The 21,212-nt window shown below is 43.8% G+C and overlaps 1 protein-coding gene across 1 annotated transcript in view; it reads left to right on the top strand.

The window, feature by feature from the left end:
- The first annotated feature begins 252 nt into the window (after positions 1 to 252).
- The window catches only part of CPLX1 (complexin 1), a 99,887-nt gene continuing 78,927 nt past the window's right edge, over positions 253 to 21,212 (top strand). Inside the window, exon 1 of the mRNA XM_054397605.1 lies at positions 253 to 340. Coding sequence (XP_054253580.1) covers positions 253 to 340 — 88 coding nt within the window. The remainder of the gene's footprint in view (positions 341 to 21,212) is intronic.

Below are 21,212 nucleotides of genomic sequence, written 5' to 3' on the forward strand. Positions count from 1 at the left end.
GTCAGTTTGTGAGGTGCGCTGTGTAAAACAAGCTTGCCACTCCGGAGGGATAAGCCTTGTCGCCACGGTCGCAGGGTATGGCAAAAAGCGGCTCCTCTGCAAGGCTGGGGCGACCTTTTCCGCGATCCACAGGGATCGGCCGGGGAGGTGCCGGTCCTGCCGCAGTGATGTCCCCACCTCAGGGTAGCTGTGGCAATCCAGGACAGGCGGTGTCATGGGCAGTCAGTCGGGCGACGGTGGCGATCTGCGGTGATGCAATCGAACACGCCGGTTCGAGTCCCGGGCAAAAGCGGATCCCTCGGCAGTGCAAGGCGTGAGGCAAACACGGGAACAGGCACAGGTACAAGCACGGAGCAAGGAGCACGGGGCATGGTTTACCAAAACAACCCTTATTTAACATTTGCCACACGAACACTGGTCCAGTGAGCATCCTTGGTAAACAGAGCAATTAAACAATGAAATGATGTTTTACCAAATGTGGTGTGAGCATGACCCTTAAACAAAGCCAGCACGAGCATGTCGCCTGAGCTTTGTTTACACCAACGGGCCCAGGAAGATTGTTTACCCAGACTAAGTGGGCCAAGACTTCCTCTCCCCTACTCCAGAAGGGAGAGGGAAGAGGGTCTTCAAGCTGAACATGGGGACATGTCCTGCCACTATTTGGGATGTAGTCTTGGGCACAGGCATCATTCACCACAGGCTGAAATAGGACAATCAAATTAATTTTCCTTTGGAATATTGCCAGTCAGAGGGGATGAAAGGATCAAGGTGTTTTGAAAGGCAAGTGAGCTAAGTTAGTAAGCAAGGAAAGGCATTCATGCTGTTTGTTTGTTTGAAGGTCTGTGTGACTAGGGGATTTAGATTTTTGTGAAATAATTTTGGCATGTTATTGTGTTGCTGAAGTAGAATGTGTTTTTTGCCTGACTTGTTAAATGGGGTCTGCAGAAACCCTCTGCTTCTGTGCAGTGAAAGGCTTTGCTGCTAGTGTTGGCAAGAGAGTTCTTTGCATGGCAGTTGACAGTGACAGAAGCCATAGAGGTGAAATGCAGTCATGATGCTGTTTAAACTACATAGGACAAGAAGAAAATAGCAAGAGGAAACCTAGAGGCTTGAAATTGCTGCTGCTTCTTCCACACAAGTAACAGAGACAGCAAACAGATATTTTTTACTTCTGACTTTGCCACACCAGCAGACATTGGCATAGGTGTGTAGCCAGTGTGATTTGGTAGTTCTGGGATCAACTGGAACAGGCTTAATTTTCTTCCCAAGAAGCTGGGAGGGCTTACATGCAGCACAGGCAGCTGAACCAGCCAATGGGATAGTCAACACTGTACTACTTCGTGCCTGCTAATAAGGGGAGGGAGGAATGGGCTGGCCAGAGTGGGCTGGCCAGGGCAGGCTGGGATTTTTGTTGCTGATTGTTCAAGTGGGATCATTGTATTTTATATCACTTGCTTTGTATGTTACTTCCTTTGTATTATTGTTACTCCTGTTGTTTCTTTGTTCTCTCAGTTGTTCTGTTAAGCTGTCCTTGTCTCAACCCCAGGGATTTTGTGTTTTCCCGATTTTCCTTCTCATTCCACCAGGGTGCAGATGGGAGGGAAACATGTGAGTGGCTGCGTGGGGCTCATCTGCTGTCTGGATCTAAACTACAGCACTGGTCATTTTGCTGTTCCTGTGCCAGTTCACTAAATGAAGACAATCACAGTGATTTCATGATTGCATTGCACATTAGGAGTGCTTTTTACTAAGCTAGGTCAGAGCTATGAAGCACTCTCATCATGACCAAGGTGTATGGCTTCCCAGTATAAAACTGGAGTTAAAGGACCTGAAGTAATTCCTGGAGGAATTTAACTGTAGTGTTTTTCACTGGCTGTTCCTTATTTATTCATGGGTTTGTGTGAAAGCAAAGGATATATTAACACCTAACTACTTGTCATAGTACACTGCCTCCTTTCCTCTGTCATTCGTGGCTTGGGCAAATAGGGAAACTTTACTGAAGTAGATCACAAACTCCATGAAGCTCTGCTGACTGTCATCCTGTTACTGGGAGACTGGAGGGCCAGGGTTCTCAGGCATTTTTAGGAAAGAGTCCATGAGAAGGTGAGGAGGGATCCTCAGACAAAATCCTCACACAGCTTCCTGGAGGGTGGAAGTGGGCAGGAGAGTGCTGATCTCTCTGGGATCTGGTGCCAGGATGCATGGGACTGGTTCAAAGCTGCATCAGGGGAGGTTCAGACCTGACAGTAGGAAGCATTTCTGTACTGAAGGTGGGGTGGGTGGAGTGGGGTGGTCAAACATTGGAACAGACTTGCTAGAAAGGTGGTTGATACCCCAAGCATGTTGGTGTTAAACAGGCATTTGGACAATGCCCTTGATAATGTGCTTTAACTTTTGGTCTTCCTAAGTGTCTGGGCAGTAGGACTAGATGATCATTGTAAGTCCCTCTTTTCCTCTACCCCTCCCCCATTCCATTCCATTCCATTCCATTCCATTCCATTCCATTCCATTCCATTCCATTCCATTCCATTCCATTCCATTCCATTCCATTCCATTCTGTAAATTCTTCAGTAAGAGTATAAGATGAATTGTGCAACCTCAGTCTGTAGTATGGTTGTGTTGTTGATCTTCTGGATCCTTTTTCCTTTGTCTGATGCTTTGATGATATGCATTTTGTCATTTTGAAGATGAAGAGGTAGTGCTGATATCTGTTAGATGCATTTTTCACAAGGAATGGCAAAGAGATTTTCTTCAATAAATCAGATTAAGTTGAGTGCAACTGTGATGTCTATCTTGAGACAAGGGTAGGAAAGAAAATATCATGTATGTATTTCAGTGTTTCCTGAAAAACCAAACAAACATAGTTTCTGTAGCTGTTCAAGGCTGGTTATTCTATACCTGCCTTGGATCTTCTTTATTTATTCATTCGATGACAGAGTCTCCGGTGGCAACCTGTAGGGGCTTAGTTTATTCTTCAGGAATTCCCATTAAAACCAAGGAGCAAGAAGTCTTCTGGGGAAACAGATTGTTGACTGGGCAGATGATACCAGTGAGGCAACTACAGTGAGGATCAAATAATGATCTGAACTGGGAAGAGGAAAACTGTCTGTATCCTTTCTTCTTGTGCATTTCCTGAGAAACCTTTCGTTTATGTTTGCTTGCCTCTGTTGGCCCTGTTGTTAGAATCATACAAAAGATTTCACTTGTGTCTGCTGGGATCTTACTTATGTTTGTCTTATATTTAAGCACCACTGAGATCAGAGGCTGATTATTTAGTATTCTTGGAGGGCATTAGCAGCCTACTGATTGTAGAGAGATGCCACAAAGAGCTCAACTAAGATTTCTCCTGCTGAGTTATCTTCTTGGCAAGAGCCTGCTTGATGTGAATTGATGTGGATAAGCAGGAAATTTTCTGTCTCAGAGGGGACAGAGGGAGAAATAAGGAACTTTCACAGTTTGTCTGTCATTCCTTCATGGGAGAACAAAAGACGCTTCTCTTTGATTCTCTGTCCACTTTGAAGGAATTTCTGGATGCTTTTCATTTTAACATCTGTTGCTGTACACCCAGGACTTTATAGCCTTTTTTAAATCTTTCATAATTGGAGTTGGTTCTCATTGGGGCAGAGAAAAGTGTTGACTCCTTTCCAGCTCCATACTTTGCAGAAGTGGTCAGTGCTGAAATTTTGGCTTATGTTGCGTAAGAAATAGTATCCGCAGCAGCATATTTGGAGCTGGCCAGGAGTCTAGTACATGATGCATTACAGTTATTGAGACCTTCCTAATGAAATGGGACTCTGAAAATAGAAGCTACTGGTTTGCCTTTGTGTTTGTCCTTGGGGAGAAAGAAGTTCTGACTGTAGTTCAGCTGTTAGTTGTGGAGACTTGCTCATGTGCTGGCAAAGGGACAACTATTAGAGAAGGCTGGAGTATATAAATGCTGATGTACATAGGATTAGAAGTGAGGATAAACCCATGAAATAAATCCATGAGGGCTACATGGGTTTGGTAATCTTGCTGAGCTGAGGGTGTGTGGACTGTTTGTGTTTGTTAGCACTGAAGTAACTTACAGGCCTACCTAATCTCTGCGAAGTTGCTATATTTTTAAGGGAAGAGAGGCACCCTGTCCTTCCAGAGGACAGAGAATGTCTTTCAGGTAAAGTCAAGAAAGTCAGCATAGCTTTGCTAAGGGCAACCTGGTGGTGGCTTTCTGTGATAGAACTACCTACCTCAGTGGATAAGGGAAGAGCTATAGATGTCATCTATTGGGACTTCTGTAAAGCCTCACAAGATCCTGGTCTCTAAATGGAAGAGATATGGATTTGATGGATGTGGGTTCAGTGATTGATGTTCAGTGGGTAATGAATTGCTTGGGTGGTTACATCCAGAGGGTAGTGGTCAACGGCTCAATATCCAGATGGAAATTGGTGACAAGTGGTGTCCCTCAGGGGCCTCTACTGAGACCAGTGCTGTTTAATGTTTCAATGACAAAGGAGAATTGAGTGCACCTTAAGCAAGTTTGCTGATGATGCCAAGCTGAGTGGTGCAGCTCACGTACCAGACGGGCAGGATGTCATTCAGAGGGACCTGGACAATCTCAAGAAGTGGGGCCATGTGATCCTCATGAGGTTCAACAAGGCAAAGTGCAAGGTCCTACACCTGGGTCAGGGCAATGCTCAGTAAAACACAGCCTGGGGATGATGTGATTGAGAGCAGTCTTGTGATAAGGATCAGGTGTACTGGTGTATGAGAAGCTGGACATGAGTCAAAATGTGTGCTCACAACTCAGAAGGCCGGTTGCATCCTGGGATGCATCAAAAGCAGTGTGGGCAATAGTTCAAGGGAGCTAATATTTCTGCTGTGCTCTCATCTGGACTCCTCTGGAATACTGTGTCCAGCTCTGGAGCCCTCAGCACAAGAACATGAGCCTGTCTGAGTGGGTCCAGAAGAGGGCCACAAAAACGATCCAGGGGCTGGAGCACCTCTCCTATGAGGACAGGCTGAGAGAGTTGGGGTTGTTCAGCCTGGAGAAGAGAAGGCAGTGAGGGAACCTTATTGAGGCCTTCAGTATTTAAAGAGGACTTCTGAGTACAAATGGGGACAATCTTTAGCAAGGCTTGATGCAACAGGACAAAGGATAATGTTTTTAAACTAAAGTACGGTCGATATATGCTAGATACAAAGAAGTATTTTATTTCTTTTTTTTTTTTTTTACATTGAGGGTGGTAGAACACTCAAACAAGTTACCCAGAGAGGTGGTAGAAGCCCCATCCCTGGAAACATCCAAGATCAGGTTGGACAGAGCTCTGAGCAACCTGATCTAATTAAAGATAGCCCTGCTCGCTGCAGGGAGGTTGAACTAGATGGCCTTTAGAAGTCTCTTCCAACCTAAAGCATTCTATGATTCTTTCATTCTGGGAGCTCCCCCAAGGCTAATAGCACTAAAATCCATTTTAGTAGCAAAATGTTTCCATGGGAGATTGCGGTATGAAATCTGTGGCAGCTGCATAGAGATTAGTTCTCCGGCAGTTTTTGAAGGCACCAAATTGTTGAGGACACTTGGAAGAGAAATGGTAGTAAGCAGGAAAGGCTGGCAGAAAGGAAGAACTCTCTAGTGTGTTGCCACTGGCTTGTCTCATGTCAGAGGGCTACCTGCAAATGCATGCTTTTCTGGTTGAACATCGTAGTCCCCTCTTCAAACACAGCATGATAGTGCTCAGAGAGGAAAGTGAGGAAACAGAGGCTGGTGCTGAGACTGAAAAGCAGATACAAGTTCTACTGTTCTCATGAACAGGAATCCTTTTTCAGGCCCTTAGCAAGGGAATATAAAGTGACTATGGGGCATTAGTCTATGACAGCTGCGGAATTTCTGCTTCCATTTCTAACAGCTGCAGATGCAGCAGGCTGATGCTCTTTCAGATTCTCTCTGATTTTCCTCTTTCATTGGTGGGGTAGACAGCACTTTGCCATAGCCTTGGATGCTCATCTTTGGGAGGCTGCAACTCTCCACTGCCTTTATACACCAATGGAGATGTTGCTATCTGCAAGTTGGGAAGGAGATGCGGTTCTTTTGAACATTCCCAGGAGTGAAATTAAGATACAAATGAGGTAATACATCAAGAAAGGGCTATTTATTAAAGAGAGAGAGAGAATGGAGCAAACAAAACGGAGAAAGAAAATAAAAAAGGAGAGTGAGAAGGAGAAGAGAGAGAGCAGGAGAGATAATTATAACCCCGAGGTCTTTCTTTGCCAGGGGGGTGGTGGGAGGGGGAGATGTTCCTGGACTGCTGCCTCCAGCCTGAGGTGTCCCAGGTGATGTCCCCCCCCAGTAAGTTGGCATATTCCAGGGCTTTTATACTGTTCTTGGTTCATTCATCATAGCTCTATCTGGCCCACATTAACGCTGCATATGTGGCTTCCAGGGGTGTCTCCCAGGGGGACTTTCCCCTGTCCTTGAAGGGATTGGCACTGAGCAGCCTCTGCTGCTCTTTGCTATCCACTGTCCACCACACTGCCTGGGCAGTTGCTGTCTAGGTGAGCAGAGATGACACCTCAGGCAGGTCGTTCAGGATGATCTTAACTTTGCTGAGACACTTCTCAGTTCTTACTGTAATTGTTACAATCACGAGGTCATTTACATGTACAAGACAGGATTTCCTCCAGGGGTGGTGAGATTGAGAGCAGCCCTGCAGAAGAGGATTTGGGGCTACTGGTGGATGAGAAGCTGGACATGAGCCAACAATGTGCACTTGCAGCCCAAAAGGCAGGTTGCATCCTGGGCTGCATCAACGGGAGTGTGGCCAGCAGGTCAAGAGAGGTGATTCTGCCAATCTACTCTGTTCTGGGAAGACCTCACTTGGAGTACTGTGGGACCCCCAACACAAGAGAGATGTGGAATTGCTGGAATGGGTCCAGAACAAGGCCACAAAGATGATCAGAGAACTGCAACACCTCTCCTATGAAGTCAGGCTGAAAGAATTCAGGCTGTTCAGCTTGCAGAAGAGAAGGCATAGTGGAGACCTTGTAGCTACATTTCAGTGTCTGAAGAGGATCTACAGGAAGGCTGAAGAAGGACTGTTTAGAAGGGTTTGTAGTGACAGGATGAGGGGCAATGGATTTAAACTGCATTAGGGAAGATTTAGGTTGGACATAAGGAGGAAATTCTTCACAATGAGAATGATAAAATACTGGAACAAGTGCCCAGGAATGTGATTGAGGCCCTGATCCTGGAGACATGTAAAGTCAGACTTGATCTGGGCAGCCTGATTTAGTTGGGGAATGTCCCTCCCTGCTCACTGCAGAGGGGTTGGACAAGATGACCTTTGGAAGTCCCTTCCAACCCAAACCATTCTCTGATATTGGCAGTGACATTTTCTTGTTTATTCTGCATCTCTCCCACAATTTTATTGCAAGTGTGAGACTTTCTGCATGCCCCCTGAACAGGCACAAGCTGTGTTGGGACTGCCTGGTCTTTGTTGGTGGTGCCTGTCCACCATTAAATTCCTTGAAATTGCATGCATAACTGAACTTCTAATTTGCAGTAACACTTCGCAAAGGTTTTGCCAAAACATTTTTTTTTGTTTGTTTCATGAAAAGCTTTTAAAGATGTGGTTTGTATTTTCTTAGAAATCAAGGTCTTAGAATAAAAGTCATCACTGAAAGACTATATGAAACAAAGATATCATATTCAAGCAGATGTTTTAGTCTGCGACAGCTCTTTCTCTTGTCCTGGAGTTAAGAGTATGCATTCTGCTTTCCCCTGATGCAGTGCGTGGCTCTTACTGAGTAAAATGTTTTGTTCTTTGTGAATGAATCATTTTGTCTTTGTAGTTTCCTTCAAATTTATTTTTTCATTAAATAAATTGTATTAAAAAAACCCCAAACAAAATAAAAACAAACAAAAATTGAGGAGAAGGAGAAAATATTCAGAGGTTTTGGTAACAGCACATCAACATAGCTGATCCTGTTCATGGTTCTAACTGAGAATAAAACTGCTTGGGAGAGTGTTTAGGAAAACCCAAGTCTTTATTTATTTATTAATTTGCATTCTGTGTATTTACAACACTTTTCTTGTGACAACTGCAAGTTTATTCTCTGTGTTTTTCTTGCAGTAGAGTTTAAATACCCTCAGTTCCTGTTCATGTCAGCCAAGCTTCACAATGACAGATTAAAAGGAACATGAAAGAGGAAATTATTTATAATTACATGGAGATGCACAAAAATGCTAATAAAAAGATTAAGAAGGGACAGAACTGCTCTCTCCAAATATGTGAAAGAGATAAACACTGCAGTGAAGGAAGAGCTAAAGTGAAGGGCAATATTGGTAAAAGAATAATGTGAATAAATCGGCCGTGAACTCACTCAAGTTAGAAATAAGAAGAGTGTTTCTGACTAGTGAAAGAGGAGAGAGGTACTGGAGAGCCTGCTGCTGAGGGAAACTGGGAGAAATGGAAGCTGGGTCTCAGGTGGATTTCGGGTAATATTATCAATGTAATTGTGCATGCCCAGAGAGATAGTGCCAGTGAGGCAGGAAATATGTTTCTGTCCTAAGTACTTCTACAGAAAGCAGACAACGTCTTTGACTCTTCATTTGCAAGACTGTCCGTCATAACAAAATCACATTTAAAAGAGGTTTAATTTTTGCACTCGATTTTGATGTTGTTACGATATGTGATAGTCTCTGATGGGGTCCAGTGGTCTAGCTCAGCTCAGTAGAAAACACCAGTGTGCACCTCTGGGGGAGGTGTTCACAGAGCTTTGGTGTATTTGCATTTTCCTGAAAACCTTTTACCCTTATTCTGTCAGTATGAGGGCAGGAGAGGTCTGACAGCTGTACCATCTCAGTATTCTGCGGATGATCTGAATCAACCATTAAAGTCAGACTGAAAGTGATTAGATGTCAAAGGACTTGGTGGATTTGCAAAGCCATATCTAGAATAGCTGGTCAAGCTGTTTCTTCTGAATAAAACAAGCTCACAGCTACACTGAATGTTTTTCCAGTTGTGGCGTTTCAGCCAAGGCAGGGATTTTGAATTTTGCATATCAAGGATAGCTTTAAATTCTCTTCATGGTAACTTCTATTGGCAGTTCACATGGAAGCAGCTGTCTCCAATATTTTTTTTTTATACTACATCTGAGAAAGAAATAATTTCAGAACTACATGTTTCCCTGGAATCTCCTCCCAGTTTTGATCATCTGTCTGAAAGCAAGGTATTCTATCTTTCTCATTTGTGATGGTAGGAGTTCTAAACTCCTGTTTATGCTGCTGACTTTATGCTCCTGCTCAGTACCCTGAGAGTACCCTGGACTCAGGCTCACCTTCCAATATGATTTAAATCTCTATCTAGGTAAGCACATCAGTAAGCTGCCTTATGCTGACTTATCACCCAGGAAAATAAGCATTGTTTTATACGCAGGACTGAATCTTTTGACCTCCAATGTCTCCTGTAGCTTTCTGAAGCTCTGTCCCCATGGCACTCAAGTTTTCTTAAAACAGCCTGATAACCTCAGGAGTGCCTACACTAAGGAAATACTCATCAAGGACACACAGGCAGATGGTCAGACACCAGATCACTGTCATAGCAAGATGCTGGCTTCTGGGAGAGAAGAGGAATGTGCATTCTTTCTGCTGACTGCATCTTGTATTCCAGCAAGAACGCTGCCAGACAGAAATCTCAGTGCAATTCACATCTCTTTTAACACCTGTAACAGGTTAAAGTGGTGTGAATGGGTTAAATTAAGTTGCTTCTTTCCTCCCAACACAGAAGTGAGGGAAAAGTTACACACAAAGAAACCCTCTGGGTCGAAATAAAAAGAATTAAGATTTTTAAAAAGTTTAATATAAATGTGTTAACATAAAGCACAATTACCTTAGTCGATTTGCAGAAAAAAAAAGCAGTAGAAAGCAGCAGCAAGCAGAAGCCAGCAAGCCAAAAACCCAAGCAAGGAACCTACTCCCCCATTCCTCCCTGTCCCACCACCATCCCAGTGGAAAAGACAGCACCCAAAACCTGGAACCTGAAAGCAGCAACTGGAACAGGAAGTGTCTCATGTTACAATCTGAACTTCAGGCTCCACCATAGCTTGCTCCAGCCAGTGCTTTCATTTTGAAGCTGGCATGGGGCAGGATGTTTTTGAATAATAACAGCAAATTTTCAACTTCAAAGTTTCAACTATGACACACCATGTCAGGTTGCTCCCTTTTTTGGTCATGTGGCCTGAATTCTCCCGTCTTGCTGACTTGCTAAGATGCCTAATTGGTACCTCTGGTTTGCTTTTTAAGTGTCATCTGGTAAAGTCATCATCAGCTGGTAGTGCTTCTGCCTGGACCTCAGTTCTTCTCCTCCAAGACAGTGTTTATGAACTCCTGTTATGCTGGCAGCTGCACTAACGGTTGCTTAAATTAGATGTGTGAAACACATCCTTGCAACCACCACCTCAGGCAAGAGTGTTCTACACTGGCTGAATTGAAGACCAAGCTGTTTTAACTCTGTGTCACGTTTGAATCCTCTCCCTGAGTTACGTGCAGCTTCAGTGCTGCCTTAACTCCAGACAACTATTGTGAATTTGCCACCCTGAGTTAAGGACACCTATTATTTTTCTCTCAGTTGTAGACACACAGTCTTATTGCTGGTTCTTACATGATTATTTGACATTTATTCGGGCCCTACTTTAGTGTGTTTAAAAAAGTAGCTGTAATTTGGTGAAAAGTAACTGTAATTAAAAGTCAGCAATTAAGCTAATGTAGCCCAACAGAGAAAGACTCTCAATGACTTGTGAAACCCAGGGCTTCATTATATGCAAAGGGTCCTCAGCCTTCATACACAATACTCTGATACAGAATAATGTAATTTACAAATTTCAGCTGTCCTAAACATGCCTTTTTTGACAGAGATCTGGCAGTCTACAGCAGCTAAAGACCAACATTTCTACCAATTTCTTGCAGATTCAAGTAAAATAATCACAAGTTTTTTCTTCTACCTCTCCTTAAAAAGCCTCACAAAAATCCCCTCAGAATCTTATGGTTGGAGTATTTCTTGTTTCCACACAGTCTGGAGAGGATGGATCAGATCTACCATCTCCACTGCTGCCAATGCTGGATAGTCTATGGAAGAGAAATCTGTGGCACGTTATGGGGAAAGGCTGGCTACCCTATGGTATGAGTTACATAATAGTTTGAACATGCTCCATGTGCAGCATGGATGCCTTGGAGTAAAATAATTCTCTATTTTGTTGTCTTAAGAACAGCGTAACCTAGATTCTCTCTTCTTTTCTCTCTTTTAATTTTTTTTCTCGTTTTTTTCTTTCCTTGTGGGGTGGCCCACTTAGTTGATTAAATTGCAACTCAATTATAACTTATTTTATTACAGCTGGGAATAAAGCATATCTAAAGAGACTGGAGTTGATAAAGTAATTTATTTTTCACCTTGTTGGCTAGCTGGAAATTAAGGTTGGAATTAAGTGATAAGTTTTGGTTTTAGTAGCTTTTGGGTGACAGATATCTCAAAATAGCCTTGGCTGGCAGAGAATGCAGAAGTGATTCAATGGAAACTTATGCATTTCATGGAAAAAAAAAAAAAAAGTAGTGGTCTTATTTATAAAAGACTTGAAATAAGCTTTAAATCTAAAATAAGCCCAAAGTCAGCAAGTACAGTGACAGAGTGACACATTTTACTTGAAGTGAATACATAAATCACATTGACACTTGTGCATTATTTATACTTCTAGTGCAACTGCAAAATTTTTGACAAATCGTCAGAGGCATCATGAGAGCAAATAAGTCATCCAGGCAGAGTTTGCAAAAGAGCTGACCAAACTTCAGCTGAAAAAACTCATCCTACACAGTCTTTGGTAACAGAATTGTTCTTTAGGTTAAGGACATGACAGCCAGGTAACATATGATCCATGCTAAAGAATAGTGTATTTAATAGAAACCTCATGTATTTTTTCCGCTCACTTAAAGCTCAGGGAACAGAACAAAAGCAAATCTATTTGGTGCAGGACAGTTTGGAAAGTCAAATTCCTCTTCCCGTGAAGTTCAAAGAGGGAAAGAATCCAATGAGAGCTCTTAATGCTTGAAAAAAATGTAGATTCAATGGCACTTCTAGGTAGATGTCTGCAGGAAGATAGTTCTATGTAGAAGTATGAAGCTGTGCAGGGAACCCATAGCTGGAAACACCACATTTATGAAGGGGCTCCAAATGGTGGGAGGAGTACCTTCTATCTCTGTGGGCTGGGTACTTTGCATGGCTTTTTGCTGTGATATCACATCACTGGCAGCCAAACAGCATGTCTTCATACTGTTGCCCCTGCACATTTAGGCATGATAACTTTGGCAGGTGGAAAAGCAGCTGACATTCTGCTCTTATTTCTGTCACTGAGTAAAAAGCTGATGTTGTAACTACGTTTTCTGATGTCAGGATGGAGGAAACCTGCCTATTCCTCTAAAAAAGTTCCATTATCCAAGCTCAGCTGTAGTGTTCTGTCTTGCTGCTCCTTACTACGTCAGTCTCTGAAAGTGGTCTCAGAGCAAAACCATCTGTTCTATGCAGTGTGAGAGAGATGCTCTACCTACCTGCCTGGATTCTCATTTGCCTTCAGCAACAGAATTACAGAATCACAGAATGGTAGGGGTTGGAAGGGACCTCCAAATATCATCTAGTCCAACCTCTCTGTTAAAGCAGGGTCACCTAGATCGGGTTGCACAGGAATTTGTCCCACTCGATTGGGCTCTCTCCAGTAGTTTCCTCTCTTGCTTGAGCTAAGGAGCTGAGTACTGGACACAAACTCCAGGTGCAGCCTCACTAGGTGTATTGGTTTAAGTTGACTGGCCCCACTAAGAGAGACAAGGAATGGGGGATGGAGGGACAGGGCTACCCCCAACTCCCACAATGGCACAGAGCATCGGAGCATGCTGGATCATATATTCTACACCACGGTCATGTCAGGCACGCTGTGTAGAGGAAAGGGGTTGGCTAGGGTTGACTTGCAATATATCCTATAGTTTGTAAAGATCCTGTTCCAGGTATTTTGTCTTTCTTCCCCAGTTTCTGCACTGGGGTTCATCTCTATTTTGTTCTGGGTTTGGTTTGTGTGTGGTCACAGTTTCATTTGCTGTGTACACTGGTACCTTCTCTTCTTCTTTTTTCTTTTTGTTTTCCCTTTGTATAATCTGATATCCCTGCAATAGAGTAGTAAATTGCCCTTATCTCAGCTGACATTTTGACTTCCCCCGCTGCCACGGCTCCTTTCCCCGTTGATCACTCAGAGGGGAGGTAGAGAGAGTGAATGAAAAACCTCTCTGCTGTAACTGGACTGTCAGGACTCAGCTGCCAGCTGAGTTAAACCAGAACACTAGGGCAAAATAGACAGGGAGGACAACTTTCCTCAACCTGCTGGCCACACTCTTAACTACTTGCCTTCTATTTGCCTTCTTGGCCACACGGGCCAGTTGCTGGCTGATGATGAACCTGGTGTTCACCAGCACTCCCAGTTCCTTCTCTGCAGAGCTGCTTTCCAGCTCTGACGTACTGATGCATGGGCTTAATCCTCCCCAGGAGCAGGACTCTACACTTGCTCTTGTTGAACTTCATGAGATTCCTCTTTGCCCAACTTTCCGGAGTGTCCAGGTCTTGTTGATAGCACCACAGACTTCTGATGTGCCAGGCAGTCCTCCCAGTTTTGTATCCTCAGCAAACATGCAATGAGTGCACTCTGTCCCTTCATCCAGATCGCTGATGAAGATTTGAACAAGACTGGACCCAGTACTGACCCCTGGAGAACATCAGGCTACAGGCCTCCAACTAGGCCCTGCACGGTTCATCACAACCTTCTGTGCTCTCATTCAGCCAGTTCTCAATCCACCTCACTGTCCAAACATCTAATCCACACTTCCTAAGATTGTCTACGATTATGGGAGACAGTGTAAAAAAACCTTGCAGAGGTTGAAGTGGGCAATATCCTTTACTCTTCCCTCATTTACCCAGTGGGTCACACCATCATAGAGGGCTACAAGAGTGGTCAGGCATGACTTCCCCTTCATGAATCCATGCTGACTATTCCTGATAATCTTATTTTCCTCCACATGCTGAGATGCAAACACCAGCATGAGCTGTTCCATCACCTTTCCAGGGATGGAGGTGAGGCTAACTGGCCTATAATTTACTGGGTCCCCCTTCTTGCCCTTCTTGAAGGCTGGAGTGACAATGTTTTTACTCCAGTCCTCAGACACCTCTCTTGCTCTCCATGACCTTTCAAAGGTGATGGAGAGTAGCTTAGCCATAACCTCAGCCAGCTCCCTTAGCACTCATAGGTGGATCCTATTGGAGCCCATGGAGTTGTGAGTGTCTAGCTTGTCTGTATGATCTCTAACCCAGTACTCTTCAACAAAGGATTCTTCCCTCCTCCAGACTTTCTCTCTTATCACCAGGGACTGAGATTCCTGAGATTCCTGAGATTCCTGCCTTAGCAGTAAAGACAGAAGCAAAAAGGCATTCAGTAATTCTGCCTTCTCTGTATTGTCTGCCACCAGGTCACCCACCTCATTCAGCAGTTTGCTTGGTATTGCTTTTTGTACTGACATATTTGAAGAAGGTATTGTTATTTTTCACATCCTTTGCCAGATTTAATTCCAAGTGGGCTTTTGCCTTCCTCATTGCATCCCTATGCTGTTGGTGTTCCTGTATTCCTCTCAAGTGGCCGGTCCCACTTTCCACATACATCCTTCTTTCATTTGAGTTTTTCCAGAAGCTCTTTGCTCACCCATGCAGGTCTCCTGCCTCCCTACTTGACTTATTGCTCGTAGGGATGCACTGATCTTAAGCCTGGAGGAAGCAAGTCTTGAATATTAACCAGGCTTGAACATTAACGAACTCTCTTGGGCTCCCCCTGTTTTAGATCACTAGCCTATGGGATTTCTCCAAGAAGGTCTCTGAAAAGGTTGAAGTTAGCTCTCTGGAAGTCCAGGGTTACAATCCTACTTACTACCCTGTTAGTTCCTTGCATAATTGTGATCTCTATCATCTTGTAGTTGTTGCAGCCAAGGCTGCCCCCATCCAGTCTATCTTTGTTCATTAGGACAAGGTGTAGCAACACACCTCTCCTCACAGGGTCCTCCACCACCTGTGTCAAGAAGTTACCATCAATGCACTACAGGAACCTCCTGGACTGTTTGTGCCTTGCTGTTTTGTCTTTCCAGCAAATACCATGATTGTTGAAGTCTCCCAAGTTAATCAGGGCATGTGATTGTGAGGCTGCTTGAAGCTGTCTGCAGAATGCCTTATTGAATTCCTGATCAGGTGGCCTATACTAAACACTCACTACACTCTACCCATATTAACAACACATGAAAGAGACATCGATCACGTTCCTCAGGGACCAGAGAAGAGCTCAGGCAGAATGGCCTGGGAAAATCTTTCTTGTGTTTTCACTGAGCTTCCCAGTATGAGAAAGGAGTGGGCTGGTAAGGAAGCAGTATGCAGAAATTCTGGGAGACACTGTACCAGGCTGATGGCTGAATTCACTGGTTATGACAAGAGCCAGATCTTCTCCCACGTTCAGCTCACTTGGAGCAAAAGAGAATGATCACAGTCTTCGTCTTCAATGTATACGAATGAGCTGCTGTTCATCTTTGTAGGATTAATCAGGGTTATCATAGAAGATGAAAGTCAGTCATGAAATTTGAGGGCTTTGAAAACCCTAGAAGGCTTTGACTTAAATTTTAAAGCATGTGAGACACACTTGCACGTGATTTCTACATCTCCTCCTCTGCATTTGTTGTGCTTTTAGACTAACTTTCATGGTTGATTTTGTGTCCTCTCTCAATAGCTAACATACAGAGATATGGACACTGGCCTATCTTACAGGCTTGTTTATTTTCTTCATTTCATGAACCCTCCTGTCATGACCTTAGGAGCAGACATTTCTAAACAGTGAAGCTGGTAGAGGGTAGCACTGTGAACCTACTGACATCTCACTAATGCTATTTGGTATGGCCAGAGCTGCTGTCTGTGTTTCATAGAAATGCTGGGGTCTGTTCTTCCAGGTGACCTCTTCCCAGGACAGCAATGGAAGGGAGAAAATTACAGAATTAACCAGGTTGGAAAAGTCCTTTGAGATCGTCAAGTCCAATCTATCACCCAACACCATCTAATCAACTAAACCATGGTACTAAGTGCCTCATCCAGTCTTATTTTAAACACTTTCAGGGATGGTGACTCCACCACCTCCCTGGGCAGCCCATTCCAATGGGCAATCACTCTCTCTGTGAAGAATTTTCTTCCTAACATCCAGCCTAAACCTCCGCTGGTGCAGTTTGAGACTCCTCTTGTTCTGCTGCTGGTTGCCTGGGAGAAGAGACCAAACCCCACCTGGCTGCAACCTCCCTTCAGGTAGTTGTAGACAGCAATGAGGTCACTCCTGAGCCTCCTCTTCTCCAGGCTAAATAGTCCCAGCTCCCTCAGCCTCTCCTCATAGGGCTTGTGCTCAAGGCCTCTCACCAGCCTCGTTGCCCTTCTCTGGATACGTTTCAGCAACTCACCATCTTTCTTAGACTGAGGACCCCAGAACTGGACACAGTACTCAAGTTGTGGCCTAACCAGTGCTGAGTACAGGAGCACAATGACTTCCCTGCTCCTGCTGGCCACACTATTCCTGATACAGGCCAGGATGCCATTGGCCTTCTTGGCCACCTGGGCACACTGCTGCCTCATGTTCAGCCTACTGTCAACCAGTACCCCCAGGTCCCTTTCTGCCTGGCTGCTCTTCAGCCACTCTGTCTCCATCCTGTAGTGCTGCATGGGGTTGCTGTAGCCAAAGTGTAGAACCTGGCACTCAGATGGGTTAAATCTCATGCCCTTGGACTCTGCCCATCTGTCCAGCCTGTCAAGGTCCCTCTGCAGAGCCCTCCTCCCCTCTAACAGATCAACAGCTGCTCCCAACTTGGTGTCGTGTGCAAACTTACTGATGATGGGCTCAATCCCCTCATCTAGATCAACAATAAATGTATTGAACAAGATTGGGCCCAACATTGATCCCTTGGGGACACCACTAGTGACAGGCTGCCAGCTGGCAGTGGCACCATTCACCACCACTCTCTGGGCTCTGCCCTCCAGTCAGTTCTTAACCCAGCACAGAGTGCTCCTGTCCAAGCCACAAGCTGCCAGCTTGGCCAGGAGTTTACTATGGGGGACAGTGTCAAAGGCCTTGCTGAAGTCCAGGTAGACTACATCCACAGCCTTTCCCACGTCCACCAGGCAGGTGACCTGATCATAGAAGGAGATCAGGTTGGTCATGCAGGACCTGCCCTTCCTAAATCCATGTTGGCTGGACCTGATCCCTTGGCCATCCTGCAGGTGCTGTGTGATTGCACTCAAGAGGACCTGTTCCATAATCTTGCCTGGAAACCATATGAAACCATAAATCTTTTCTGAGGTTCATCACTCCAGTTCCCTACTAGTGAACATGTTACCCTTCTTTGGACTGCTGCAGGTTCTTCCCTGCAACTCTGTCCCTAGATTCTGGTACTTGCCTTTATCCAGAACCAGGTGCTTCTTGGTCACAGCAGTGGGGACTAAGATACCTTGTAAATTTACACAGCTCATCTGGATGTATTCACACAGTACTGATAAGGGAGCTGGCACAAGCTGCCAGCAGAACATTTATAGAGGTTAATGATATCAGAGACTTGTCATGTTCTGTCTGTGCTCATGATGACATGATAAAGTTGTGATGAACTGTACTCATAGTGGAGTTGTGGTGGTTTATACTGTATGTACAGCTCCACCTAAGAAGGCCTGGCCTTGCTTTTAACGAGAAACAAAGGTGATCTATTACAGAAATGTGCATCCCGACCTAGAATGGGGAGAGAATGAGCTCCTTTATGCATGGGTCGTGCTTTGGAGCTTCCAGCAGTCAGCATGGGATCTTCTTCATAGGGTGGCAGGATACCCTGTGCTGCTGCTGGGTGTACTGCACCATGAACTGCAGCTGATGGAACCTGCTCATGATCTCAGTCCCAGCTGATCTCCTCTCCCAGAAAGCCCATGTTACCCTTTGAAGAGCCATTCTGTGCTGAGAGGGCATTTCTTCTCCATCTGTTAGATGTGTTCATCACTACACAGAAAACACACCGGGGTGGCTTTGCTAAACTACTTGTCTTGCTGAGAGAGTGATAGCCCAACAGTGTGCGCACAGAGTAATTTCAGAGTACTGTTGTTGTACAGGGCATTAAATGTGAGCAAGAAGGAACCCTTCCTTGACTGTATTGATTATATGAGAAGAGCAAGCTCAGAGGTAGGAAAACAACCCCTGTTATTCACCATTCCCTATAATATTCAATCTGTGTACAAGTTTGTACCAGGAAATCAAAGATGTTTGCCACTATTTTATCACTGACAGTCTTTAAGTAGTTAAATTTAGTTTAGGGGCCACACAGAGAGACCTGAGATTCCTTTTGTTCTGGCAAATGTTCAGTCTTCACAATTGCTAATTAGAAAACAAAATATATAAAGTCATAAGAGTTAAGTAACTTGAAATGCAGAATACTCAACAAAGCATTCATTTAAATGAGGTCGTTATTCCTGTTCTCTTTAACTGCGAAACCTTTATAAGGAAGCCAACTCTTGAGTCAGAGTTCATTAAGATGTATATTAAAACTAATAATAACTGCTCTAAAAAATAAGAAATCAGTTGTGTTAGGCAGAGCAGAGTGTTTTGTTTTGGTTTTTTTCTTTTTTTTCCTCTCTCACTCAAGTCATTCCCATGCCTTCAAAAAACTCCCAAAGAAGCATACTTCGGAGCAGTGAGAAGAGAGAGGAGTACTACCATAATTTGTTTTTTCCTTGGAAAAGCTGGCCTACCCTTGCAGCTTTTGTTGCTCAGAGATAGCGAACACAACACATGCAGTCAGCCCCTTGGAGACCTGGCTGACTTTTGTCAGACTCTGGTCATAAGTACCTGCCAATTTGGTAAATGAGGCAATTTCAGGAATTTTTCATCTTTTCTGACCCGTTGGATGATGCAGTTTTTTCATAGGCAATATGGGGAGTCCTGTCTGTCTCACAACACATTCCCTTTGGGGATGCTGGGGAACAGAAGCTGTGAGATGAGAGCTTTCTTCTTCCTGTCCACCATCACATTAGCTCATTACCAGAAGTAGAGTGACTTCTTTATCTGGCATTCCTGGCATGTCATTTATTTCTAGTTCCAAACAGCAGTTAGTTAGAAATTTTCTCAACACTGTTTCTGTGTCTCAGCCTGGCTTATACCAACACTGGCCTTTGTGTGTATCAGTATGGTTATATTTAATCATTTGATGAGTACAGAATGGATGCCTGGACCCGACATGCCTTTCTTTCAAGACTGCGTGTAGCCACAGATGTGCGAAAGGAAACCATCTGGACAGGCAGCAGTGCTTATTTCTGCTTTTTGGAGCATGGCCTTTAATTTCAGTGTAGTGTTATTGGCCAGAGTAAGTTGGGCTTCTGATCATTTATCTGAAAAGCAATGGTTCTATGGTTCACTGCTGTGTGATCTGTGTAAGATAAGCACAAGCACAGATATGTGTTTTGCAAACCAGTCAGCTACCATGACATTGAAGGATGCAGATCTGAATCAGTTTTTTTGGAAGAATGTATTTGTGGTGAAAAACTGCTCATCGTTATCTAAACTTTATCTTAATTAACTTGTGACAGACTCCTCTGTGTAACACTCCAGCTGAAGCATTGAAATTCCTGAGCAAGCTTGTTACAATGTTCAGTGGCAAGTAACACAAATCTTTTTAACTACAGACTGTTTCATTACATAACGTTTCAAAAATGTGCTTCCCTCAAGCAGACCTCAGCATTTCTGGCAAACATTTACAACTTTTTCCTGTGAGTAAACATGTGTTCCTTCTCTGGTCCAGAAGCTGATATGTATTTGTCATGGGTTAAGTTGAATCTGCTGCTGATACTCAATCCCATGCTGCTGTCATGCCAGCTTCAAAATGAAAGTGCTGGCTGGAGCAAAGTTATGCTGAGAAGAAATTCTTCACAGAAAGAGTGACTGGCCATTGGAATGGGCTGCCCAGGGAGCTGCTGGAGTCACCGTCCCTGGAAGTGTTTAAAATAAGACTGGATGAGGAACTTAGTGCCATGATTTAGTTGATGAGATGGTATTGGGTGATAGGCTGGACTTGATGATCTTGAAGATCTTTTTCCAACCTGGTGAATTCTGTGATTCTGTGTGATTCTGTGATTCTGTGAAAGTATTAAGGAGCTTGAAGTTCAGATAGTAGCATGAGAAGCTTCCTGTTCTGGTTGCAGCTTTTGGGTTCCCGGTTTTTGGGTGTTGGTTCTTTTTCTGCAGGGATGGTGGTGATATGGGTGGGAGTTGGGTAGCTGCTGTTTTTCTGCTGTATGCTGTTCTTTTTTTTTCTTTTTTTCTTTCCCCCTGCATATTACTGAGCTTTTTCTGCAATCTGGCTAATCTAAGATAATTGTGGATTGTATTATTAGCTAAAGTAATTGTGCATTTATGTTATCTCATTTATATTAAACTCTTAACTATTTATCTCAACTCAGAGTTATTTATGTGTTAATTTTCCCTCACTTCAGTGTTGTGGGGAAACAGGAAGGTTAACCCATAACAGTGTGTTAACCTGTTACAGTATTTAATGGGATCTGTGGTAGTTCTTTGCTTAGAGTAAAATGAAATACAGCACATAAATATATATATGTGTGTGTGTGTATGTATATATATATGTGTGTGTGTGTGTGTAGTGTATATTCTGGCCCCAAATAAAAGGAACAAGGTGAAGGTCATTTAAACATTTTCATCAGAACACCATCACTAAGAGTATTGGGATGATTTGCTGCCTGATACATTCACACTATGTCAGGATGAGGACAGCTGTATTTAGTAGCTCTTCTCTTTTATCTGCATTATGAGCTATTTCCTGGCACAATGTATTCATTTCCATCTCATTAAGTAGTAATTGTAGAGGCAGGACAAAACCTAATCTAGTCTCATTTTCCTAGAGTCTTCCATGCCTTAGCTGTGATGATAGTTTAGATCTCTCTCCTCTTCAGCAGAACTGCTGCTGAGTCGCCACTCCTTTGTTGTGGGTATACTTGTGTACTTGAATGTTGTCCTTTTCACAAAATCACAGAATCACAGAATGGTAGGGGTTGGAAGAGACCTTGAAAGATCACCTGTTCCAAGCCTCCTGCCAGAGC

This window comes from Indicator indicator, chromosome Z (assembly GCF_027791375.1).
Source record: "Indicator indicator isolate 239-I01 chromosome Z, UM_Iind_1.1, whole genome shotgun sequence".
Classification (NCBI taxonomy): domain Eukaryota; kingdom Metazoa; phylum Chordata; class Aves; order Piciformes; family Indicatoridae; genus Indicator; species Indicator indicator.